General features: G+C 34.0%; 1 protein-coding gene across 2 annotated transcripts in view; it reads left to right on the top strand.

Annotated features, from left to right (window-relative positions):
* The window catches only part of PCGF6 (polycomb group ring finger 6), a 27,967-nt gene continuing 2,491 nt past the window's right edge, over positions 1-25,476 (top strand). Inside the window, exons 1-9 of one of the 2 annotated variants that reach the window (XM_008578119.1) lie at positions 1-360; positions 1,080-1,179; positions 1,271-1,367; positions 2,149-2,204; positions 2,302-2,361; positions 3,260-3,368; positions 8,702-8,729; positions 15,846-15,944; positions 20,448-20,534. In XM_008578119.1, coding sequence (XP_008576341.1) covers positions 1-360; positions 1,080-1,179; positions 1,271-1,367; positions 2,149-2,204; positions 2,302-2,361; positions 3,260-3,368; positions 8,702-8,729; positions 15,846-15,944; positions 20,448-20,534 — 996 coding nt within the window. The remainder of the gene's footprint in view (positions 361-1,079; positions 1,180-1,270; positions 1,368-2,148; positions 2,205-2,301; positions 2,362-3,259; positions 3,369-8,701; positions 8,730-15,845; positions 15,945-20,447; positions 20,535-25,476) is intronic. The other variant, XM_008578120.1, reaches the window with a different exon arrangement.

Raw genomic sequence — 25,476 nt, 5'->3', positions numbered from 1 at the left:
ATGGAGGGGGTCGCAGTGGTGACGGGGGGTAACGCGAGCGCTGCCAAGGCCGAGGGAGTCACAGCCGTGCCGCCCCCGCCTCCCGTCTCCCCGCCTGCCCTCACCCCGGCGCCCGCAGCCGGTGAGGAGGCCCCGGCGCCTCTGCCCGAGGCGGGGGCTCCCGGCTGCTCGGGTTCCCGGCCCCCGGAGCTGGAGCCGGAGCGCAGCCTGGGCCGCTTTAGAGGCCGCTTCGAGGACGAAGACGAGGAGTTGGAAGAAGATGAGGAGCTGGAGGAGGAGGAAGAGGAGGAGGAGGAAGAGATGAGCCACTTTTCGCTGCGGCTGGAGGGGGGCCGGCCGGAGTCCGAGGACGAGGAGGAGGTATGGCTGAGCCCCCGCCTGACCACGCTGGGCCTGAGTCCTCTGGAACGTAGCCTGCCCTCGGCGGTCCGGCCCGGGCGACCCCCAGCTCGCCGCTACAGCCCTTGGCACTTGCGTGGACCTCCACCCCTCCCGGCCCGATTCTCGGCCGACTTATTCTGTGAGGTTCCTGCAGCTCTCCGGGCCCGGCTTCTTCGTTCTGTGTACAATTATTGAAGCTACTACGTGCCTGGCGGCATAGGCGTCTAGGGTACCTTACCCCTACCCTCCGGTAGTTTACAGCCGGACAGGGAGAAATACTGTAATCGCTTTCTATAGGGTGTTGAGAGGAGGATAACCCTTCCCCACCTAGTCAATCGCTAATTGGAAAGATTTTTTTTTTTTTTTTTAACGTGGTAGCGTATTCTTCATGACGCTAGGTAGTACACCTAGCCGGTCAGAACTACCAATATCTGGAAAGTTTGCCCATTTTGTAAGTAATTCATAAAGTATGATGCCCCTCACTGGCAATATGCAGTGTATCCAAGAGAATGAGATCCTTTTTAAACATTGGTTTATATGGTTATTGTAACTTTCAGCTGTATTTTGAAAGGTTGGAAGTATATGTTTCCATGTTGCAATTAAGTTACAGTGTTTATAATGAAAATTTGAGGTTATGGTTTAAGAATTTGCGAAGGCAAGGACTTGTATTTTAAAACTATTTCCATTGTATTTTCCAGCGCCTGATTAACCTCTCCGAGCTAAACCCATACATCTTGTGTTCCATTTGCAAAGGTTACTTAATTGATGCAACTACCATTACAGAATGTCTTCATACCTGTAAGCATACAGTTCATATTTCTGAATAATATTTTCAATCTTTGAAATGTCCTGAAAGCATCTTAATTTAAACATTTTCTTTTTTCAACAGTTTGTAAAAGCTGCATTGTAAGACATTTTTACTATAGCAACAGATGTCCAAAATGCAACATAGTAGTACATCAGACACAACCTCTTTATAACATAAGGTAAGAGGAATATATAAGTAACAATTGTGTTTTAAGTGTGTTTTTTCTGAAAGCTTGAAGTGTGTAGTTGGAATAAATTCTTGACCTCCCTCAAAATTAGAAGAAAGGGAACTACATATTCTTTTAAGAAATACTTATTGAACACTTACTATGTACCAGGCACTGTGATATCTGCTGGGGACTTAAAGAAAAAAGAGGCATGGACCTCTTTTCCTGAGAATTTTAATCCCATCAACAAAGTTAATGAGACTAGTTTAGGCTTGTCATTTTCAGTGTATTCAGAATTCTGTTTTTTTAGAAGTAATATTTGAAACAATTGACCTCTTTAGAAGCCTATTTGTCATGGGTCATTGTGGCTTATTAATCAAATTTTCAGTTTATGCTCAGTTTTTTAAAAGAAGAAAAATTCTAAAAGTAGATTACTTCCATTCATTCAGCAGATACTATTAAGTTTTTATTACTTCATAGATGAGTGCTTTGCAGATGATACACAGTTTAAAATACTCACATTCTTATTAAAGGAATAAGACCAGTACACAAAGAACAATTTAGTGAACAGTTCAAGAATCGATGAGTACTTATAATTATCACATATAATTACTTGAGGTTCTCTCAGGTAAGTTGTCTTGGGCACTGTGAGTACTACCTAGAAGTAACTTGCCTCTGAGAAAGGAGATATCCACTCCAAAGAGAAAACACAGTTAACTACACAGTTAACTCACTCTGTATGAAAATGCATTTTCTGAATTCTGAGGTACTCTCCATCCTTTCCTTTTATTAGGTTGGACCGACAGTTACAAGACATAGTGTACAAATTAGTGATCAATCTAGAGGAAAGTAAGTTTCTTTTATTACATAGTTGTGAATCCCAGAATCTCTGGCTCTACTAGTTATCTTTTAAGTGTAATTTAGTCTGTGTTTTATCATTTTTTAGGAGAAAAAAAGCAAATGCATGATTTCTATAAAGAAAGAGGTCTAGAAGTACCTAAACCTGGTAAGTTTGGGTGTATACCATAATGTATTTATAGATTAAAGAAAACTAACTTAAAATTTGTGCCCTTTGAGGTTCCTTTTGGGTATAGCTGGTTATATGACCAGAGAGAGAAAGGTTTTGAAGATAATTCTGTGGTGTAATCCAATTTAATGGTTTATAAGAATTAAACAGTGCAGGCTCTGGAGCTAGATTTTCTGAGTATGTTCCTAGGTCTGCCACTTTACTAGGTATGTGACTTTAGCAGATTACTTCAATGTCTCAGTTTCATCATCTATAAAATAGCAATAATAATAGCACTTTGAAAAAAAAAATGCATTGAGTAATACAAGCACTTAAAACAGTGCCTGGCACATAGTAACTGCTCAAACATTAGTTTTTATGATGATGGTAATGTCACAGTATGGAAATCAGTAGATTTGGGTTTAAATCTTCGTTCTTCCACTTACTATGTAGATGACTTTAGGCAAATTGCTTAATCTGGCTAAGCCTCAATTCTTTATCAGTTAAAAGAAAAAAAGAGTAGCAATAGTACCTATATCATGGGATTATAATAAGAGTTAAATGAGATGATGCATGAAAAGTACTAAGCATAAGCCCTGGCACATAGTAGTGCTTATGAAGGGTTGTCTACAAATGTTGCTGTTCTGATGAGCTCTCTCTGTGGCTCTGATAAATCAGCCACACATATCTTCCTTCCATTGCGGAATGGTCCCCAATCTTGCCACTAATTTAACTGTCTTGGACAGATTAGGTGATGTTATTAAAGAAAGGGATATTAAGTACTTTATGGTCTTTTAAATAGTCAACATAGTTATAATACCAGTGTAATTATTTTTTTAAAGATCTTAATTTATGAAATTTTTACTCTAACTTTTTTTTTTTTTTGGCTGTCACACAGCTGTTCCACAGCCAGTCCCTTCGAGCAAAGGAAGATCTAAGAAAGTTCTAGAATCAGTGTTTCGTATTCCACCTGAACTTGATATGTCTTTATTACTGGAGTTCGTTGGGTGAGTACCCCAAAAATCTACCTTAAGTCCTGACAGTTATGAAAACATCCTGAATTCAGATAAAATAAGGTTTTCTGACATCCCTTTAAAAATTAATTATGAAATATTTAAGACTTCGAAAAAAGTTATAGAGTAGTACAATAACCACTGGTATCCCCACCATGTGGCTTAAGAAATAAACCATTGCTAGTATAGCTGAAACCCTTGGCTACCTCTTCCTGTTTATTCTGCCTTCCTCAGTGGTTAATAACCACTCTCCTAAAAGTAGTTTGTCATTTTCATGCATTTTTAAAATGTTTACCACATGTAAGCAATATGTAGAATTTTTTTTGCCCAATTTAAAAACTTTAAATGGTGTACTGTGTTTTCCAACTTGCTTTTTTCACTCAGCATTGTGTGATGCATCCATGTTGAAATTTGTATCTCTGGTTTACTCATTTTCATCATTGCCTTGTTTTCTTTTAAAATAATATATCATAATTTATCTTTTTTGTACTGTTGAACATTTAGGTTGTTTCCAAGTTTTTGTTTTTTTGGAGTTTTTTTTTTGCTATTATAAATATTGCTAGAAGCATTTTTGTACATATCTCCTTGTGTATATCTGAGATAGTTCTCTAAGAGTATAGATTTGCTGAGTCTTAAGATATGTTCTTCTTAAACTTTACTTGACTTTGCCAAATTGTTCCGAAAGTTGTTAGTTATCTTTCTAATTTAAATGAATTGTTTATTTCAAACACTGTGGCAAATGGTGTACTCCATTATAGTTTAACATTGTTAAACTATAATGATCACAGAGTTGGCATGTATCAAACTATAGTTTTCAAATACTGTACTAAAATGCCTTTCTTGGAAAAATCTAGATTTCCCATTTTGTGTCAATGATGACTAGTGTACTTCTCAATCACTTTTTCCTTATAACTCTAGGCTGCCTGTATCATTTATTTAGTATCTAGCTTGTGCTATATTGTATTTTTCTCTTCATGTATTTATCCCATGTTCTCAACTGTTAAGAACTCTAAGAGGCAGGAAACCTTTCTTATGCCTCTAAAAAGCCCACATAGTAGTGGTTGATGATAATGAAATAGAGATCTCTTTGGAGGAATTAGAAGAAACTGTGTAATTCCAAAATTTGATCCAGCAATTTCTACTATTAAAGAGTGTGCTCCAACCTAAATGTTCATAAGGGGACTGCCAATAATGTTATATTCACACATGACTATGTGCTAGTATAATAATGTGTGTGCTGATGTGGTACAATCTCCAAGATGTATTAAGTGGAAAAAGCAAGGTGCAGAAGAACAAGGTACATACACCATGTGCCCATTTATATTTTTTATTTTGGGGGAGGGGGTGGCAGAGGTATGGGGATCTGAACTCTTGACCTTTGTGTTGTCAGCACCATGCTCTTAACAGAGTGAGCTAACCAGCCAATCCTTACGTTTTTAAAAAGAGGGTGGTGAGAAATAGGTACATATATGTAATTTTTTTATGTACACAGACCATTCCTGAAAGGACATATAAGAAAATATTAATGGTAGTTGCTCCTAGAAAAGGGCACTGGAGTCTAGGATGGAAAAAGTCTTTTTAGTGTATTTGAATTTTTACCATGTAACTCAATTTTTAACAAGACTAGTTAATTAAAATTTGAAAATTGAAAGGAACTTTTATATATATATGTGTGTATATATATATATAATTTATTTATTTAGTTAGTTAGTTAAAAGGGCACTGGAGTCTAGGATGGAAAAAGTCTTTTTAGTGTATTTGAATTTTTACCATGTGACTCAATTTTTAACAAGACTAGTTAATTAAAATTTGAAAATTGAAAGGAACTTTTATATATATATGTGTGTGTATATATATATATATATATAATTTATTTAGTTAGTTAGTTAGTGAGTGAGTGACTGGCCTGTACTGGGATCTGAACCCTTGGCCTTGGTGTTAAAACACCATGCTCTAACCAGCTGAGCTAACCAGCCAGCCCGGGAATTAATATCTTAAAAAAAAAAAATTATGAGGGGGAAATGTAACCTTTTCCACTAATGCACAGAGGAACTTGGAATCACTTTCTTTGAAAAGTGGCATATTGTAATGCAGGATGGCAAATATGTGATGGGTATGCCACCATTTCCTCTTTCTTTACAGCAGTAATAATTAATCATGGCAGGCTTTCCTAATGAGTGAGACTTGGCCCCAGTGCCCAAGGCAGACATTACCAGTTAACAAAGCTGTTACATTATTAACACATTCCTGCTGCAGAAGAAAGAGCCCTGACTTGGAATAAAGAGATCTGGATTCAAATCCTAGCTCTGTAACCTTGAACAAATTGCTTTTTGTTTATTCATAAGATATATATTAAGGTCCTGCCATATACCAGTACAGCATTATAGTAGGTGCTGGGGAATACAGTTTGAATGAGTCAACATGGTCCTTGCCCTCTTTAGTTTTCAGTTTAACTTCTCAAAGCTTCAGCTTTCCTATTTGTAAAATGAGAAAATTGAACCTTTTATATTGTTAGGTATGATGGGCATTATGTCTACTTCATAGTAGAGTCCGTTATCTGTCGGTTAAGTTGGGGAGGAGCTTCCTGTGGCGAGGAGTCCTTTTGAAGTCACCAGTTTCTTGGGTTAAATCCCCATGTTTTCGTCACATGGAAAACTGTGTTCACAAAAGTCAGCCTACTGGGGTAACCCATAGGATGCTCTTTCATGACAGGACAAGTAGCAGATGAGTTTTCACCTGATGCAAGTACAAGGGCAAATTTGATCTAGCTGGTAACCCTGCTTGAATTAGAGAAGGAAAAATACTGAAGTAGGCTCAGCCAGTACACAGTAATTTTTCACCCACTGGAATATGAAATTATATTTTTCCCCTAAATTGAGTATGCATGTTTTATGATCTTAAGATAGTCTCTTATCCTTTTTGTTCTATAGTTTCTACATGTAAAGTAGATTATAAAAAGAAATCACCTAAGACAGGCAGTACAGTGTGTAGAAAGAACAAAGGTTTTGCAGAGTCTAACACAAGGTATGTAACCCTTGGGTAGGATGTAACTTAACTTCTCTGATCTGATCATCAGTTTCTGTATTTCTAAATTTAGGATTGTAATAGCAACTCACAGGATTGTTGTAAGAATCAACATATGGTATTCTTAACATGTCTCAGCTATTATCAATATATGAATATTGAAATAAAGCAGGGTCATTCAAAAATAAAGATTAAAGGGGCCCATGGTGCTATGATATGTATAGTATCTGTGCACTAAGGAAAATGGACTCATATGAGATATGTGTGATATGGCAAAAATTTAACGCAATTTTAAGCTTAGTGGTGTTTAGTAAGCCAGGGTTATTAGTAAGTTAATATCTCACTGTATGCTATGTTAGTCCAACTAGAGTATTGTATTTAGCTCTGGGTACCACATTTTAAAAGAGATGTTGGTAAACTGAGATATAATCAGAATAGTAAAAGGTTTGAAAAGGTGTCATGTGGTAGTGGAAGGAACAAAAATATTTAGCCTGAAAAAGAGAAAGAAAATAAATCCTTCAAGTTAGTTTCAAGTCTGTAGAGGGTTATCACATAAAAGAAAGATGGGTCTAGTTCATCAAAAGGTAAAACTAGGATCAGTAAGTATAAATTACAGAAACGTGTTTGATTCAGTGCAAGCAAATAATTTCTAACAGTGGCCCACAAGTAGAATGGGCTGACTTGTCAGTTAAGAAACTCTCTCTTTAGATATTCAGGCAGAAGCCAGATGCCTATCTACAGTGCATTCTACAGAGATCATTCTTGTAATGAATGGGATGTTTTATTTTACAACTGTAAGATTACATTATAATCTTAGGTTTATATTATATTTGTGTGTGTTTTATATTTATATGTAATGTGTATATTTATAGATTTATATTTATATATTAATACAATTCTATATTATGCAAATAATGTTTATACTATATAATTTATAGACATGTATAATATATAAATTACATATTATATTTATATACAAGGGGCCGTCAAAGAATTCATGGAAAGATTTGTATGATCTTTTTTTTTGGGGGGTGGCTGGTACAAGGATGGAACCCTGGGAACTGGTGTTTTCAGCACCACACTCTAACCAATTGAGCTAACCAGCCGGCCCTGGTATTATCTTTTAATTCTGTTTTTCCTTGAATTTTCAAAGTTCCCTTGTATATGTCAATATTTTTATTATAAAGAATATTCTGGAGGTGATGCGATTGTTATCTTTCCTGTTCTTCATAACATAATAGGGAAGAAAGAACATGGGCTTTGATGCTAGGCACAGCTGAGTTTGAAGCCCAGCTTTACCACTTCCTAGCTATGTGTGACCTGAAGCAAATTGTTAAACCTGCCTGAGCTTAATTTTTCTCATTTGTAGAATGGAGATACCTGATTTGCAGGGCTATCGTAAGGACTAAATGAAAAGCATGCATAATATATGAAGGCCTACTATAATGCCTGGTACATAGTAGATGGGCAACAAAAGTTAGCACTTTTTGTCTCCCTCATGACTGAAAAGTGATTGATTTAATCAAGAAAAATCTTTAGACTTCTAAGTGAACGACAAAGTAAAATTTTGCCCATGTGATTATGCTACAAGTAAAACAACAGGGACTATAACAGCCTTCTTGTAAGAAATCTTACCTTGTGAAGATTACTACAGAGGGAAAAACCACATTAATTATGGTTTTAAAAAAATAAATTGTACTTTAAGCTGGAAAATGTTAGAATGCAAGGTGTGGAGAAAATCTAAATATTAAGAATTATATATATTTTTGGAGATCTGTTTACAGCATGACTACTGTTAATAATATATTCTATACTTGAAAATTGCTGAGGGTAGGTCTTAAATGTTCTCACCACAAAAAAATAAGTATGTGAGGTGACGGATATGTTAATTTGCTTGATTTAATCATTTTACAATGTACACATATATCAAAGCATCATTTTGTACACTGTAAATATATAGTTTTTATTTGTCAATTATAACTTAATAAAGCTGGGGAAAATAAGTAAATAAACATAAAATTCTGATATGTTTTTCATCAAAAAAATATAGTATTAACTTCTAAAATTAAGTATAGAAAGTAGTATAAAATACTGGATAAAACTGCGTTTGCCTTACCCCACTAGGCAGCAGAAATGACAATTACATTTGTTTATTTCATAAAGGTTTAGGTGACCATGTTTTTAAAATTAAAATAAATTGATGTTTCTCAAATATTTATATTCATGTTATTTTTCTATTGTTTTATGACTAAGCATATAGTTTAAGTTATTAAATATTGTTTAATTTTGCTCTCATTTTTCAGTGCTAATGAAGGCACGGGACACTTTAAGGTATTTTACTTTTATTTTTTGTTCATTTAACAAGAGGACTCTAGCACACAAATTTGAGTCAGATTAGCAACCAAATAGAGATTGTCTTCAATTACAATAAAAAATATTTTAAATAAATAAAGGTTATTGAAATATGAAATACATTCAATAATGTTCTCTTATAATAGGTTTATGAGGAAAAAAGTTATTAAGTAGAGATTTGTTATTAATTCGGAACAAAGGTCTAAGGAAAAATAAGTGAATAATTTTTAACTCTAAAACCAAATGCTATGTTAATTTGGTGATAAATGTTTCAAAGCATTTTTTGCATAGTTGGCACTTAGAGTTGAATAAGAGCTTAAAATTTTATTTGCGTGTAACATTTTTGGCTCAAGTTAACCTGCCCTAACTTGTTACTGCAGACATTCACTGAGATTTTAGAGGTAAGAATGAACTCCTTTGAAGTACTTTTAAGTTTAGAGTTGTCTTAAAAATCACAGGTGCCATTGTTATACATTGTAGCTTCTATAGTATAAGTCAGTCATTCAGGAAAAGGGGACTTTTTAAAAGGGATAAGTCAGGCCTTATAGTTACTTGGGATTGTAAGTATATAAAGATTAGGTGGCTTTGATCTGTTTGATTTTCAGTGACTTTGTCAAAGTCTATACTAAAAGTTGGGTGAATTATACCTGGTTGGGTATACTGTTTTGTTTTGTGAACACACTAGCTCAGAGACATGTATTAAAGGATAGGAATAGATGGGTACTTCTCTGGATGAAGATTATTATATACATCTCTCAAGAGATCAGTGTGATAGAGGGAATGCAGTGCTTAATTTTTTGGTAACTTTGAACCTCTTCTAAATTGTTCAATATCAAACTAATAGTGGTTAACTTAGTTTCCTAGCAGTGTGGTGGGTGAGAAAGTGGCAGATGAGTTTTTGTATGGTATGAGCACTGGGTTGTATATGCCCAGTGTTCCCTGAAGACATCTGTCCAAGGACCTGTAGTAGCCAGACAGAGCAACAGAGTTTTAAAACCTTATGAAGAGGGCCGACCCTGTGGCTCACTCGGGTGAGTGGGGCACTGGGAGTGCCGAGGCCGTGGGTTTGGATCCTATATAGGGATGGCCGGTGCGCTCACTGGCTGAACGCGGTGCGCGTGACACCAAGCCAAGAGTTACGATCCCCTTACCGGTCACACACACACACACACAAAAAAAAACCTCATGAAGAAAGGACTAGAAAATAAATTGAAGTATTAGCCTGCTGTTTCCACAAAAGCACATGTGCACCTAGAATATTTATGTAGTTCTGTCCTCACACATCAAAAAGCATGTAATGACAATACTACCTATGAAGTATTCTTGGCAAAACAAATGTGATGGCTTCTAGATTTAATTACTAATTAAAATTACTAATTACAGGAAATACAGGGGACAAAGGAACATGTTAAATGACACTGCTGGGATATAATAAACCAGATCTAGACAGTGGAAAACTACATGGCAAACAATTCTGTTTCTTCAGCAAATAAATTGAAAGGGAAAAAGGTAAAGAAGCAACCTGTAAATAGAACCTATCAATTAAAATTGCTCAAGGCATATATAAACTAATTGCAATGTATGAACCTTATTTGGATTTGTTTTGAAAATAAAATATAAAAAAAATTCTGAAATAACTAGCCCCAAATTGAAAACAACCCAAATATATATCATCACTAGCCCCAAATTGAAAACAACCCAAATATATATCATCTAATGAATACATAAGCAAAATGTGATATATCCATATAATGGAATATTATTTGGCAGTAAAGAGGAATGAAGTACTGATACATGCTATGACATGGATAAACCTTGAAAACATTATGCTGAGTGAAAGAAGCCAGTGGCAAAAGACCATTCATATATAGCACGATTCCATTTATATGAAATGTCCAGGACAGGGAAATCCATAGAAACAGGAAGTAGGTTAGTGGTTGACACAGGTGTTGGGGAGAGGCAAAGTGGGGAGTGACTGTTAATTGGTATGGTTTTCTTTTTGGGGCGATGAAAATATTCTGAAATTAGATAGGTGATGGTTGTACAACTTTGTAAATATACTAAAATCCATTGAATTGTACACTTATTGGGTTTTTTTGGTGGCTGGCTGGTATGGGAATCTGAACCCTTTACCTTGGTGTTACAACACCGCACTCTAACCAACTGAGCTAACCAGCCAGCCCTGAATTGTCCATTCTTAAAGGGTAAATTTAATGGTATGTGAATTGCATCTCAATACAGCTGTTAAAGATTTTTTTTAAATAACTAAGCCAAGATCAAATAGAAACATTGTAATTTATTCGCTGTAAACATTTTGGAAATATAAGAATGTATCTGGTAAAAATAATATATGTGTAAATTAGAATTTTAGTTTGCATTCATCTCTGGTTATATATTTTTAATAAAATCTTTGTTTTATTTTTTATTCTCTTGGTTATGACAGCCCTAAAAATCAAAATAATTTTCTACTACGTAAAAAAACAAAAAAGAGACAATTGGTGAAATTTGAACATTTACTAGATATTTTCCAATATCAAGGTATATTAAGATGATATTATACTTATGTTTTAAAAAGGAGTTCTTTTAGGGCCGGCCCGGTGGCGCATTCAGTAGAGTTCAGATCCCATGTAGAGACCGGTCCTCTCACTGGTTGAGCGCGGTGTGGGCGCGACACCAGGGGTTGCGATCCCGTTGCTGGTCGCGGTGCGGGTGCGACACTGAGGGTTGCGATCCCGTTACTGGTCACGAAAAAAGACAAAAAGGAAAAAAAAAAAAAGGAGTTCTTTTAGTGATACCTACTGAAGTATTTACAGATGAAATGGTATGTCTGGGATTTGCATCCAAACAAATCTGGAGAATGGGGGGCAAGAAGTAGTTAGGGCGGGAAATAAGTGAATATGTCTAAAACAAGACGAGTCTTGAGTTGATAAAGTAAGTGATAAGTGTATAGTAGTTCATTATACTATTCTCTCATAGTACTGAGACATTAAATTTTCAGTTTTAACTGATGATATAGATTAATTTTTAGGCTTTACGTCTGTAAGAGGTAATGAATGTATTATTTCAGAAACAAATGATCCTATTAACTGTGCATATTTGCATTGGTAAAACAGTCTTTTAACTTTCTTAGTTAACAAATCTGCAATCTTACCGCTTTTCTTTTTCTTTTGTATTTATAATAGGAGTTCTAGTTATAACTTTTGATATTATAGCTCGATAGTCCCTGTTACTTAAAAAGCATCTGTGAGTTCGTATAAACCTGTCTGACTAGAATGATGCCTGGAAAAAAAAAAGTTGTTAAACTTTTCATCATGTAGACTCTTGGCATGAAAGTCATAAATCCCAAGTGCTACATTCAATTTAAGAGTCTTTGACAAAGCAGTAATATAATCCAGAATAATTTTCCTAAGAGTCTCTTCTTTTTTTTTTTTAACTTCTTATTATGAAAATTTTTTAACATTACTAAAAAGTAAACAGAATAGAACCTCCATATATCCATCAGCAGTCTACCAATTATTAACTAATGGCCAATTTTATTTCTTCTTCACCTCCATCCACTTACCTTCCTTCTAGTATTATTTTGAAACAAATCCCTGTATTATGCTACTTCATCTATAAATACTTCAGTATTCTTAAAAAGATTAGTTTTTTTTTTTTAATGATCATGTATCATACCTAAAAAAAAAAGTTACTAAATGTCTGTCTCATGAAAGCTAAAAATAAGATGGCAGAACTATTCTACACTAACGGTGATAATAGAGACATGACAAATGCAATATGTGATCCCTCTTTAGATCCTGGATTGGAAAATAAGAACAGTTTGTAAAGGACATTGTTAGGACAATTTGAGAAATTTGAATATGGGTTTATTTAGATAATTACATGGTCTTAATGTTAAATTTCATGAATACTTCTATAAGTTTACTGATAATTGTAGTTATATAGGAGAATCTCCTTATTCTGAGAAGATAACTGATGATATATTTAGGGTGAAATATTTCAGTGTCTGTAAGTGACTTTCAAGTGGTCCGAGAAAAAAAAATATACACATGTGTACGTAGGAAGAAATAAAGCAAATACTGCAATATATTAACAGTTGGTGAACTAAGTGAAGGGTACTGGAGTGTTCATTATACTATTCTTACAACTTCTTTGTAAGTTTTTCGTTTTTCAAAAGACTGGGGATAGGGAATAAAAAAATGAACAATTTGTTATCAAATATCTAGTCAGTGTTTGAAATGTTAATTGTCTCAATTGTAGTATTTGTGTGTGTGTGTGTGTGTGTTTTAACACTTTAAGTCAGGATTCAAATAAAGTTCACACATTGTGATTGGTTGATAGGTCTAAGTTTTTGATGTTTTTCCTTGCAATTCATTGTTGACAAAACTGAGTCACTTGTCCTGAAGTTTCCAACAGATTTAATGTTGCATCTCTGTGGTTTAATTTAACATACTTTTCTGTCCCCTCTCTTTCCCATAAACTGATAGTTAAATATGAGTGTTGATCAGACAGGTTTGATTGGGGGGAGCAAGAATGTATCATAGGTGGTGCTGTTGTCATCCATCAGGAGGCACATAATGTCTGTCTGTCTCTTTGTAATGTTGGCAGCCATTGATGCTCAGTGTCTTAAGTCCATTGGTTTACTAGGGGTTGAAAAATGATAGTATCATTCCTTCTTTTTTTATTAGTTGAAATGATTCTATAAGGAGAAACTTCCCTTTGTTACCCAGTGATACAGTTCATATAGGAAAGGCAGGATAAATGCTTCCCTTTATTTACCAGTTTCAAAATAAGGGATTGGTTCACTAGCACACTTCAGTCATGGTCAAATTAGGTTTTGTTGTTTTTGTTTTTACTTTATTATGAACTCGTGGATTAAACATATTTGCGGTATAATCCATTTCAGTTATTATCTTTATTGATATTCAAATTGTCCCATCATATCATAGTCTGTGATAGCTTCCTTGCTATCTGATATGATAAGATGTTCCATGCTTACTCTGTACATCTCTTGCCCCAGACACGGAGTCAGTCATTTCTCTAAGGTGTCCTAGTTTGTTTGGGTGGTCACTGGCATTTTAAAATTATAGTCTGGTTTGTCTTGCTACTGGGTTGGTCACTGTTTCTAGGCCTTTTCAATTGACAGAGGAAGGAATATTTTTCCAAGTAAAATATATCATGAGTTGATGCTATCTTTTTACTTGAAAACAAAAAACAAACCAAAAAAAAAAAAAAAACTCGTTACAGATCTTAGACTAGCTTATTATTTCACCGTTCTTATCAAATTAACCTTTTGTGTTATATATGGCAGGAAAGATTGCCATACTTAATTTCAAAGAGGTTGGAGTCTTTGGAATTATTTTTTCTATTTATTTGCAGGTAGTAGGTGACTATTAGGTATAGCGGAAGAAATAAGTTGACCATCCAGTTGAGAACTGGTTTTGTATCCTTAAGCAGAAAAACCCAAAACCAAAAAAGACGACTTAACTTGCCATGGGATATGAGGACTAAGGTTGACCATGTAAGAACCCTAGTTTTGAAAGCCAAGGCTGATTTTTTTTTTTCTTCAGGTATTGGTACAACTCATAATTCTGTTTTAGATAATCTAAGAATTGTGGTATTGATAACTTTGGTAAATTGTATTAATTTTCACAAACACTTGGAATAAGGTACCCACCAAGAATTTAGAAATGGGGAAAATTGAATTGTCCTCTGCTGGTGTACCTGACACCTGCTGTTGAGATGGTAAGCCCCGGAAATTGACCTTCAGAAATGCACTGTTTAGCAGGCAGGCAGTGTGTACCTGACACCTGCTGTTGAGATGGTAAGCCCCGGAAATTGACCTTCAGAAATGCACTGGTTAGCAGGCAGGCAGTCAGGCAGGCATCTAGTTAGATCATCCCAAATAGCAGCTTCTGAAGGCACCTGATGGGATTCTCATGCTAATCAGGCAGTGCCACTTTCAGTGAGGTACCTTCATGGGACTCCAACTGGGGCACTGCTTTATCTGCTCCTTAGTGAGATTCCCTTCGCTTTGTGAGATATTTTTATACCTGAATTAAAAGAATGTGAGAACTTTGCCATTTTTGTCTAGGTTATAGCAATTTTCGATGGTGACAACTGGGACCTCTATAATAACTAAAATCTTTTATATAAAGAGCAAAATAATGCAAATCATTTTCGAGAGACAAACTGGCTCACCACAGTAATAACTCTTCAGTGTTTACTATGTGCCAGGTATTGTTATTAGTTATTTGCATACATTAACGTACTTAACCTCATGATAAATCTATGAGGTAGGTGCTATTTTTATCTCTATTTTACAAATGGGGGACACAGAGACACAGAAAGGTTTCCAATCTAATTCTTCTACATCTTCACTACTTTTCTTCCTCCCATGTAATTTTGAAATAAATCCCAGAAAATATATCATTTTATCAGTAAATAATTAAATTTGTTCATAAAAGATAAGGACTTCTTTTATAAATGTAATGATTCTACACTTAAAAAAATTAACAATAAATCCTTAATCAAATATCCATGTACTATTTAAATTTCCTAGATTGTCTCATGAACATTTTAATGTTTTATAGTTTTTGTTTAAATCAGGATCCAAATAAGGTCTATACATTGTAATTGGTTTGATTTATTTCTCATTTATGTGAGAAATACATGTTTTTTAGTCTAGCAGTTCCTCTTCCATCTTGTTTTTTCTTCCTTGCAGTTTTTTTGCTGAAGAAAGGTTGTTTTAGACATTTTGATCTTGGGTGTTCTCTGTCTTTGAAGTGTAAGTTTAGTACTTGAATGAATAAATTTTACTCTGAGTTTTCTTTTGTTTTTGATGAAATATTAAAATAAACCAGCAAGCCTTTCTATTTAAAAAAAATTGTTGACATACTTTGCAGAGAGGGGAAGCTGAGCAGAATTTCTCTTTTTCTTCTTTGATATATAAATTGACTCAAATTTAATAGTAATTTTTCTTTCAAGTCTATTGAATCATCTTTCCTCTAAAATTTGCTTTAAGATTTACACATTTTTATATATACACATTTAATCTGAAAATAGTTTTATCTATTTATTTACTTATATTTGTAGCCATTGGAAAAGAAGTTTGTCCGAGTTTCAGGAGAAGCAACTATTGGGCATGTAGAAAAATTCCTCAGAAGAAAAATGGATCTTGATCCAGCTTGTCAGGTACAGTACATGTGTGTAACAGGACAGGTGAAGTTTTGAGATTACCTTTAGTATATTGAAGAAAAAACTGTCTCTAGGATTTCATTCAGTGGCTTTTGTTTTATGATGTTGTAGACATTGTAAATGCTAACTGAATATTGATATACAGTGATTCCCACCGCATACTTTAATCACATTTGATTTACTGTCCATTTCTTACTGCCATTGACGACCATCTATTGGTGTCAGAGAAAAGCTGAAGATATGAGAAATTTTAAAGAGCTTCTAGGGCCTCAGTTCCAGCTCTTTTTCTTTTGGTAGTGGAGCAGAAGACTAATCATTCACTTTTCTTCAGAGGACATCCTTGCATTTATCAGTTGCTCAAGTATAACATGCAAGAGAAAAAACTAATATAGACCTTATTTTTAATGATTGAAAAAGATCTCCAATTCTAGCTATATAAATATCCTCTTGTTGTAAAATAGAAACTTCAAACCTCGTGTATTGTTGAACATAAAAATACAAATATATTCATAATTCTAGTTATGTGGGTCCAGTGAAAATGCACATTTATATAACTGCTTTTCATTAGTCAAATTTAAAAGGAGTTTTTGTTATTCTCCATCATATGTAAAATTTCATAGAGTAATTTTTATCTAAAATACCCTATTGGCTGTTGAATAAATTAATAGATATTTTAGAATAAAGAAATTTTGCTAGTGTTTTTAGTACCAATATCTATTGGTGCTAAATATATATTAAATATATATTAAGTCCAATGAAATGTAACTTCTCTAACTGAGCTTGACATATGCTGGCTATATCTCATGGAAACTGAAAACTAGAAATGACTTATCTATTATTACCCTGTAGCCATAACGTACTTGAGGTTATTCTCAGGCTTTCAGTTAGAAACAGTTGTTTAGGGACTCCCAGACAAAGAATTGTGAGTAATCCCATAACTGTATTATTTCTAAAAGTGGAAGTCCAAAGACTTGCCCCAATCATATAGAATAACTAAGAGATGATCCCCAGGAGGGTCCTCTCTAGGATATTGATTACTTCCTATGTGGCTAGATTTTGATCAGAGCACATTTACCATTTGTAAGTGTCACATTTGGTGATTTAAGAGATTTGATTGCCAAAGCTCTAATTTCTTTTTTTTTCCCTCCCTTAACTAATTTTTTAAATTGACAAATAAAAATTATGTATATTTATCATGTACAACACAATGTTTTGGAATATGTATACATTGTGGAATGGCTAAATCAAACTAATTAACATAGCATTACCTCACATACTTATTTTTGTAGTGAGAACATTTAAAATTTCTACTCAGCAATTTTCAAGAATACAATATATTGTATATTGTTATTTACTGTAGTCACCATATTGTACAACAGATCTCTTCTAAACTGATTTGATTATGTAAAACTGTGATTTCTTTATTCCTCATCATAGAATCCAAGGCTTTTTAGCATTTTGAAAAAAACGCTATAAAATTTGTTTCAACTCTTACTTTTTTCTGTCAGTTCTTGGCTCTCTAAGTAAACATTCCTTCCCTATTCAGCTGTTATAGAGCTGCTAACATTCATAAATTACTATTTCACCCAAATATTAAAATAGTGGAACAGAATTATCAAATATGCAGACCCATTAATTTGTGACTAAAATTGTTTAAGCCTTCTGAATCCAAGAGAGAGTCAATAAATGAGTTACTTCTAATATGAACAAAACATTGAGCTGGTTAATTAGTAATCAGAAAAAATTCTTGGTCACTTGAGCCTGCTGTACTGAGTTTCTTTAAACCAGTTAGTCTCAGGCAGGAAATGAGTGCTTTTACAGATATGTGATCTTCATATATGGTTATTTTCTGGCAAGAATGAATAATTACCAGGGAGCTAGCTATTGAATGATAAACCACCTTTAAAGTTGTTGTGGCAGATCAAAATTGAAAAGGAAGACAGTTCTGGAAGATAAAAAAATAAATAAATTCTTGAGATCATATGTTCTTGAGAGATTTAAATTGATTCAAAATTCAGAGATCAATAATTATCTGAATAGATTTCTGTCACATAGAAACCCCAATGTCTCTGGATTACCATGGTTGATTGAGTAGTATTCTGAACTCATTGATGTCCTATTGTATTTTGTTTTATAAATACTCTTGTGTTGTGTTCCTTTGTACATCATTTGAAATTTAGACCTTATTTTCCATTTATGAAATGAGATTTAGAAAATATACATCCCATTGATTACTAAAAATTCTTCGTATTAAAGATGTGATATTAGATTTTCTTGTTAATCCTGTCATAACTAATTCCACCTTAAAAGATAGGTTCATATTATTGTTACTTATTTGGTATATGACCTTAAACCTTCTATTAAATTCAGTTTCCAAATCTTTTTTTTTTAAAACTAATATATCACATGATGTATCCCTACCATTCATTTATTATTTATTGATGTAAGTTGAGCATCTATGTACTTGGCTTTAGGAATACAAAGATGAGACAAAATTCATGCTATTGGAGTACTCAGTTTTGTGGGAAAGATACACAAGAAACAACTTAGGAATACAAAGATGAGACAAAATTCATGCTATTGGAGTACTCAGTTTTGTGGGAAAGATATACAAGAAACAACTGACAATAGGATGTGATGAGCGCAACAATAGAGTGGTTGAGTTAACTCTGGAATGGCTTTGAAGAATCTATAGGAATTTGTGAGACAGACAAATAAAAAAGAACTTACTAGCAAAAAAGAGTATGTACAATCAAAGTAGAATGAGCCAGTGTGTATTATAAAAGCACGTTAAGTGAGAAATCCTGTCCTGGAGGTTTTAGTGTGATCTTGGTTTTAAAAAGGTAAGGACTTTTCCGCCCTTCATAAGACTACCTTAACAGTCTGATTTCTGCTCTGAGATTCAGAAATATTATTGTTATCCTTTCTTTCTAAGACTTGATACTCCAGAGGGTAGAGAGATTGTGCAGAAAAGAAATAATGTAACAGGTTGAGGCTCCTGTCTAGAAGGGCCTGCTTACAAGGTTGGCCCTTGGCTGTGATCTACAAACTTGGCTTGCAAAGAATTCCCTACACTAATATGCAAAGTTCCTGAACTGGTAAGGCTGTTTCACTGTGCCTAGATTGTACAAACAGTGGATCTATGGTGAACACCAGCTTTCCTTCTGGGAGTCTAGAATTTAGTAGTTGCTAGACAGAGAATGCCAACATGACCAACTCTCAGTAAAAACCCTAAATTCTGAGCCTCAAACAGGCTTCCCTGGGCAGAAACATTGCACATGTCGGCTGCATTTTTGCTGCTAGAGAAAAGAGTAATCAGATGGTATGTAGTGGTTGCTCAGTTAAATGCAACTACTTTTACTGTTCTTTCCCAACCATGCTGAAGGTTTAAGAGAGATTAACACGTTGGCAGTGTATAGGATTTATTAGAGTAAACAGAATTTGAAGGTAGGAAGTCTGGCTAGAAGGCAGTTTTAAGCAGTTTAAGCATAGGGGCAGCAATTGAAAGGTCTGATATGAACTCGAGATAGGAAGAAAGAAGCAGTAGAAGTTTGTAATTGATGGCATGTGAGAAGAAAAGAAAAGGAGAAAGAGGAGTCAGAGGTGATATTCTGGTTTAGAGGACAAGCAGAAATTTCATACCATACACTAAATTGGGATGTTAGGAGATGGAGCCAGTTAAGTGATTTATACTAATAAGACGTTTGAGGACCTGACTCTTTTAAGCAATGAGAAGGGAGTACTCAGTGAAAGACAGAGACAGATTAAAGATTTGCGTTTCTGTTTTAGCAAGTAAATATACTGTGGAATCTTATAACAATAAAGTATATAACTACACAACATCATTCTTTCTAGAGAATTCTATAGAAAAGTAGATATATGAGGGTACTTCGAAAAGTTTATGGAAAGATTCATATTATTTTTTAATTCTGTTTTTCCCAAACCTTTTGAAGTACGTTTGTATCTTAGAGCTTTGACATTACTGAAGGACTGAAAAGACCTTGTAAAGGTTGTTCATCCACAGAACAGTTTCCTTACTGTGTACTTTGTGTCAGTGTTATACTTTGACTTACATGGTGTTGTTGGAAAATGAGATATTCCTAATAAGGAAATTATTCAAATAGCTAACGATTGCCTTTTTAAGCATTAATACCTTTTAATCATTTTATCATGGAACTTTTTAAAAAATGTACTTTCCTGTCCACCTTATGCTGAATACATTGGACATAATTTAACTGCTTAGAGGTTCAAGGAAATCATTTTGTATATCAGTTATACTGGGCTGTTGTCCTGCTATGTCATCTAATGCTCTTCCCATGTTACCTAATTTCTTTTCATTTAAAGTTTCTAAAACCTTTCCTGAGAGTGTTTAATCAGTCTGAAATGAAATAGAAAAGTCCAATCTGGAAATAATTATGTTGATTTTTTTTTTCCCCTTCATTTCTTCAGATGGTATTTTGAAGCAGGAAAGCAATCTGACACTCTCTTATTTGCCCATAGGTAGATATCATCTGTGGTGACCACTTGTTGGAGCGGTATCAAACTCTAAGGGAGATCCGGCGTGCAATAGGTGATGCAGCAATGCAGGTAGGTCTCAGATTTTATCATGCCTATTCCAAACATGTTATGTAATGAAAAAGAAAAGTTCTGTGTTATTAATAAAGTTTTTAGAAGTCAACGTAACTATTTTGATGTTGTAATTAACCTATAATGTGAGTGGGAATATAATGTGAAATCCCCTATTCAGGATAATAAAAAGCTAGATAGAATCTACAATTTTAATGAAGAGAAAAGCAGGATAGGACCACATATTCTAATGTATCTCTGAACCTAGAGTGATAAATTGTTTTATGAGCTATATGGCTCTGAGAAGCTTATAAAGTACTAACAAAGATTTGATGAACTCTCATCTTAACCAAATTTTTGTTTAATTTGTTAAAAATATAATTCTTTGTTTTGGTGTAATTGCCTATGGTTATTTGACTCAACGGAGCAACTACTTAAAATAGATGCAGAATATTATAAGAATTATCTTCTCAGTGTGGATTATACAATTCCTTGGAAGAAGCAGAAAATATACATGTGCACATACTTCCATATATTCCAACATTTGATATGTTTTAATAGACATATAATAAAATGCATGAGTTTCAACACATGCACATACCTGTTTGACTCAAATCCCTTCTTGAAATATAGAATACTACCATCTCTCCTGGAGAGTTCTTTCATAACCCTTCCCAGTCAATTCCTCTCCCTACCATGGAGGCAACCACTCCTAGGCGTATACCAAGAGAAATAAAAACAGGTCTACACAAAAACCTGTTCATGAATGTTCACAGCAGCATCATTCATTCATATTAGCCAAAAAATTGAAACAACCCAAATATCTACCAATTGCTGAATGCATAAATAAAATGTCCTCTCTTTCTCTCTCTCTCTCTCTCCATATAATGGAATATTATTCAGACTTGAAAAGGAACAAAGCAGAGCTACATATTACAACATGGACAAACCCTGAAAACATTATGCAAGTAAAAGAAGCTAGTCACAAAAAACCATGTATTGTATAATTTCATTCATATGAAATGTCCTGAATAGATAAATCTACAGAGACAGAAAGTAGAGTAGTGGTTGACAAAGGCTGGAGAATTGGGAATAAATGGAGAGTGACTGCTAATGGGTATGGAGTTTCTTTTTGGGGTGATAAAAATTTTCTAAAATTGATTGCAGTGATAGCTTTACAATCTGTAAGTATATTAAAAATTGAACACTTGAACTGTATACTTTAAATGGGTGAATTGTGTATGTAAGTTAGATCTTAATAAAGCTATTTTTTAAAAAATAGAAAAAAAACTAAAAAAAAAAAAAAAATAGAAAAAAACTAATCTGCATGAGAAAAAAATCAGAACAGTGGTTGCCTCCATGGTAGAGAGAGGAATTGACTGGGAAGGGTTATGAAAGAACTTTCCAGGAGAGATGGTAGTATTCTATATCTCAAGAAGGGATTTGAGTCAAACTGGTATGTGCATGTGTCAAAACTCATGCATTTTATTTTATGTCTATTAAAATATACCATATGTTGGCACTCCACTAAAAGGGACCAGGACAAGGGTGGGACCAGGGCGAGGAAAATGCAAGATGAGCCAGGGGATTTCTCGTCTACTAATGGTCTGTTTATTACACATTTTTCCAAATTAATCTAATATATAATTGTAATGGAAATTAACCTACCCTGGTTTCTTATTTACCCCTTCATTCTAATTATTTTAAGATTGTAAAAAGGTTGGTATAAAGATACTACTACTACCGAACTAACTAAAGTTAAGTCATTAAAAAATTAAAAATAATTTATCTCTAAAAATTAATTTAGTTTATAAAACTAGTATACTTTCCTAAAGAAATTATTTTTATTTTCATTATTTTAGATTTTTCTAAAATTTTGTGCGAATAACTTTTATTCTCTATAAGTAGTCCAGTTTCCAATGTAACTAATTTGAAAGGCTAAGATCATTACTATCATTGTTGTATAAGTTACTGAACACATATATTTTTCATAACTATTTAATAGTACTTAGACTTTTTAAAGAAATCACAAGTTTTTGTAACTTTAATAATAAAATTTGTATTTAACTGAGCATTAGAAGGAGGTATGGCTCCATGGCTAATTGTTCTTCTGTACTGTAAGATTATGGGTTATAATTATCCTTCAGGCACACTTGTGTAATTGTGATAACAGTCAGTTTGTCAGAATAGCAAAGGTGATTGGCAATCAAATGATTTAGGTCCCTCATTTTTTAAATGGCTGTCATTATTAACTTGTTTTATGTGTGATTTAAGAAGAAGGAAGAGGACTTAGTTGTCTTCCTGTCTGTAAAAGTAACTAACTTTTTCATTGAGCATCAGTATATTAGTCTGTTTATGTTGCTAATAACAAAATACCTGCAACTGGGTGATTTATAAAGAAAATGAAATTTATTGCCTACAATTTTATAGGCTAGGAAGTCCAAAGTCCAGGGAACACATCCAGGGTCTTGGTGGTGGCAACAGTGACACAGGGTATCACATTGTGAAATGGTGGAACAGAGAGGACAGAGAGAGAGAGTAACCTCCTCATTCACTCTCCTTTTAATGCCCTACAAGCTATGACCATGACCACCATTTTGAATCCATTCACTATAGCATGGTCCTACAATCTAATCTCTTCCAGGCCCCACCTTTGAATTACCATAATAGGATTTCTGACCCTCTTAACAGTCACAGTAGGGGCCAAGTTTCTAATACATAAAACTTGGGGGACACAATTCAAGCTTCAGCGAGTTTGGGAGGAACATAATTCAATCCACTACAATCAGCCTGCCAGGTTAATTGAGGAACAACACATATATGATGTGAAATTGCATACAGTTAGAAGAAAGACATTATTAATAATAATTAACATTTATTGAGCTCTTACTGTATGCCATGTACTATAATCTAGGTGCAGAAGAATGTATGTTATCTTGTGTAAGCCTCACAACAACCTTGAAAGATAAGAGCAATTATTATTCCTTTTTCTTTTTTTAACTTTTTATTTTATAATAATTTAAGACTTAACAGAAAAGTTACAAAAATAACCCTAAGAGTTCCTATGGGCATATTACCCAGCTTTTTTTTTTTTTGGTGGCTGGCCAGTATGGAGCCAGCATCCTTTAATATTAATATCTTGTATAACCATAGTACAATCATCAAAACTAAGAAATTAACATTGCTACAATAGTCCTAAGTAAACTGCAGACATTTGGGTTTTGCCAGTTTTCCCATTTATGTCCTTTTTCTGTCCCAGGATCCAAATTCAGGATTCCAGATTACATTTAGTTGTCATGTCTCTATCTTCTTCCAGTTCCCAGTCCTTCTTTGTTTTTCATGACTTTGATGCTTTTGAAGAGTACTGGTCAGTTATTTTATAGACTGTCCCTCAGTTTGGATTTGTCAGATGTTTTCTCATGACTAGTTTGAGGTAATGCCACTAGTTTGGCGAGAATGCCACAAAAGCGATATGCTCTTCTCAGTGTATCATATCAGGAGATACATGATGTCAATAAGTCTTAATACTGGTAGGTTTTTCTCCGTGTAATTAATAAATATTTGGGGGTAGATACTTTGAGACTATGTAAATATCCTGTTTCTCCTCAAACTTTGCCCTCTAATTCTAACATCCATTGGTGGATCTTACAGATGAGGAAACAGCTGTATAGAGGTTAAGTAACTTTCCCAAGATCACCTGCCTAGTCAATGGTAAAATCAGGATTCACCAGGATTGAAAACATTGAACTTAAAGCTCAGGCTCTTAACAGAAGGGTAGCTGAGCAGTTTTTCAGGTGTTTATTTGATTATTGTTATACATTTTTAGAAACAGAGAACTTTATTGATAGTCTACATTTTAGTAACAAAGAAAGAATTCAAAAGAATCTCTATAAAAAATAAAAGCAAAATTGTTTCTTAGCTAAGTAAAGCATACTTAGAGGTTATAAGCAAAATATTGCCTGAAAGTTGTATAAGGTCAAACTTCAGAGCTCTTAGAAAATGATTATTGTCTTTTTAAAAATTAAACTTGATTAGAAATTAAGAATCTAGAAGTAAAATCCCAAAGTCAATGAGATGGGTAGAAAATACAACTTCAAGAAAAGAAAGTGGTTTTTTGTTTTTGTTTTTTTTTTTTGGTGTCAATGCTGTAATTTTTTTGCACAGAATGGAGTTGTGGGGGTTAATGGGGACATGGGGGGCCCACTATGGGGGCACTGCTGCCTCGACTCATCAGTACATTCATCACAACGCAATTCAAGGATTATTTACAGAGCACTATTCTAGACATATGGGGAGATTCAGAGATGAGCAAGTCTCAGAACTTAGTCTATGATACAATCAAAGTGTTCATTGATAACAACATGTTTCATGGAATCTCAGACTTCTTAGCTAAATGAGTAATTTACTCCCTCAAAGGGAAAGCTAGGATATGAGAGAGAGAATGGTAGGAGCCAAGATCTGGACAATCAGGGAATAAAATCATGTAGGACCTTATAGACCATGGTAAGAACTTTGGATTTTAATTGAGTAAGGTGGGAAACTATTGATTGGAGAGTTCTAAGCAAAGGATAGAAGTGACATAATCTGACATACATTTTAGAAAACTAACTCTGGTTGTATAGTTAAAAGTAAGAAGAATGTGAGTGGAGGCATCTAAATAGAAAATATAAATATACATAATATTTATATGTTCAGATATATGTAAAATATTTAGTAGATATCTAGATATAAATTTGTATTATAAGTAATTATCTCTTTTTTATACATGCATTGAAAAAGTTTAGAAATTTTGCAACAGCTTGCAAGCTATTCTTTCAGTTTTATATCTTCATATCAGTACATTATTTTGCAAAGTGATACTTTTCATTTCTGAAACACAACTATTATGTGAAAATTAACATTATATAAAATGTAATTTCTTTTTTTTTTTTTTTTTTTTTTTTTTTTTTTTTTTTTTTTCCGT

This window comes from Galeopterus variegatus, unplaced genomic scaffold, assembly GCF_000696425.1.
Source record: "Galeopterus variegatus unplaced genomic scaffold, G_variegatus-3.0.2 Scaffold1634, whole genome shotgun sequence".
Taxonomy (NCBI): domain Eukaryota; kingdom Metazoa; phylum Chordata; class Mammalia; order Dermoptera; family Cynocephalidae; genus Galeopterus; species Galeopterus variegatus.
This window is presented reverse-complemented; position numbering and strand designations above follow the sequence as displayed.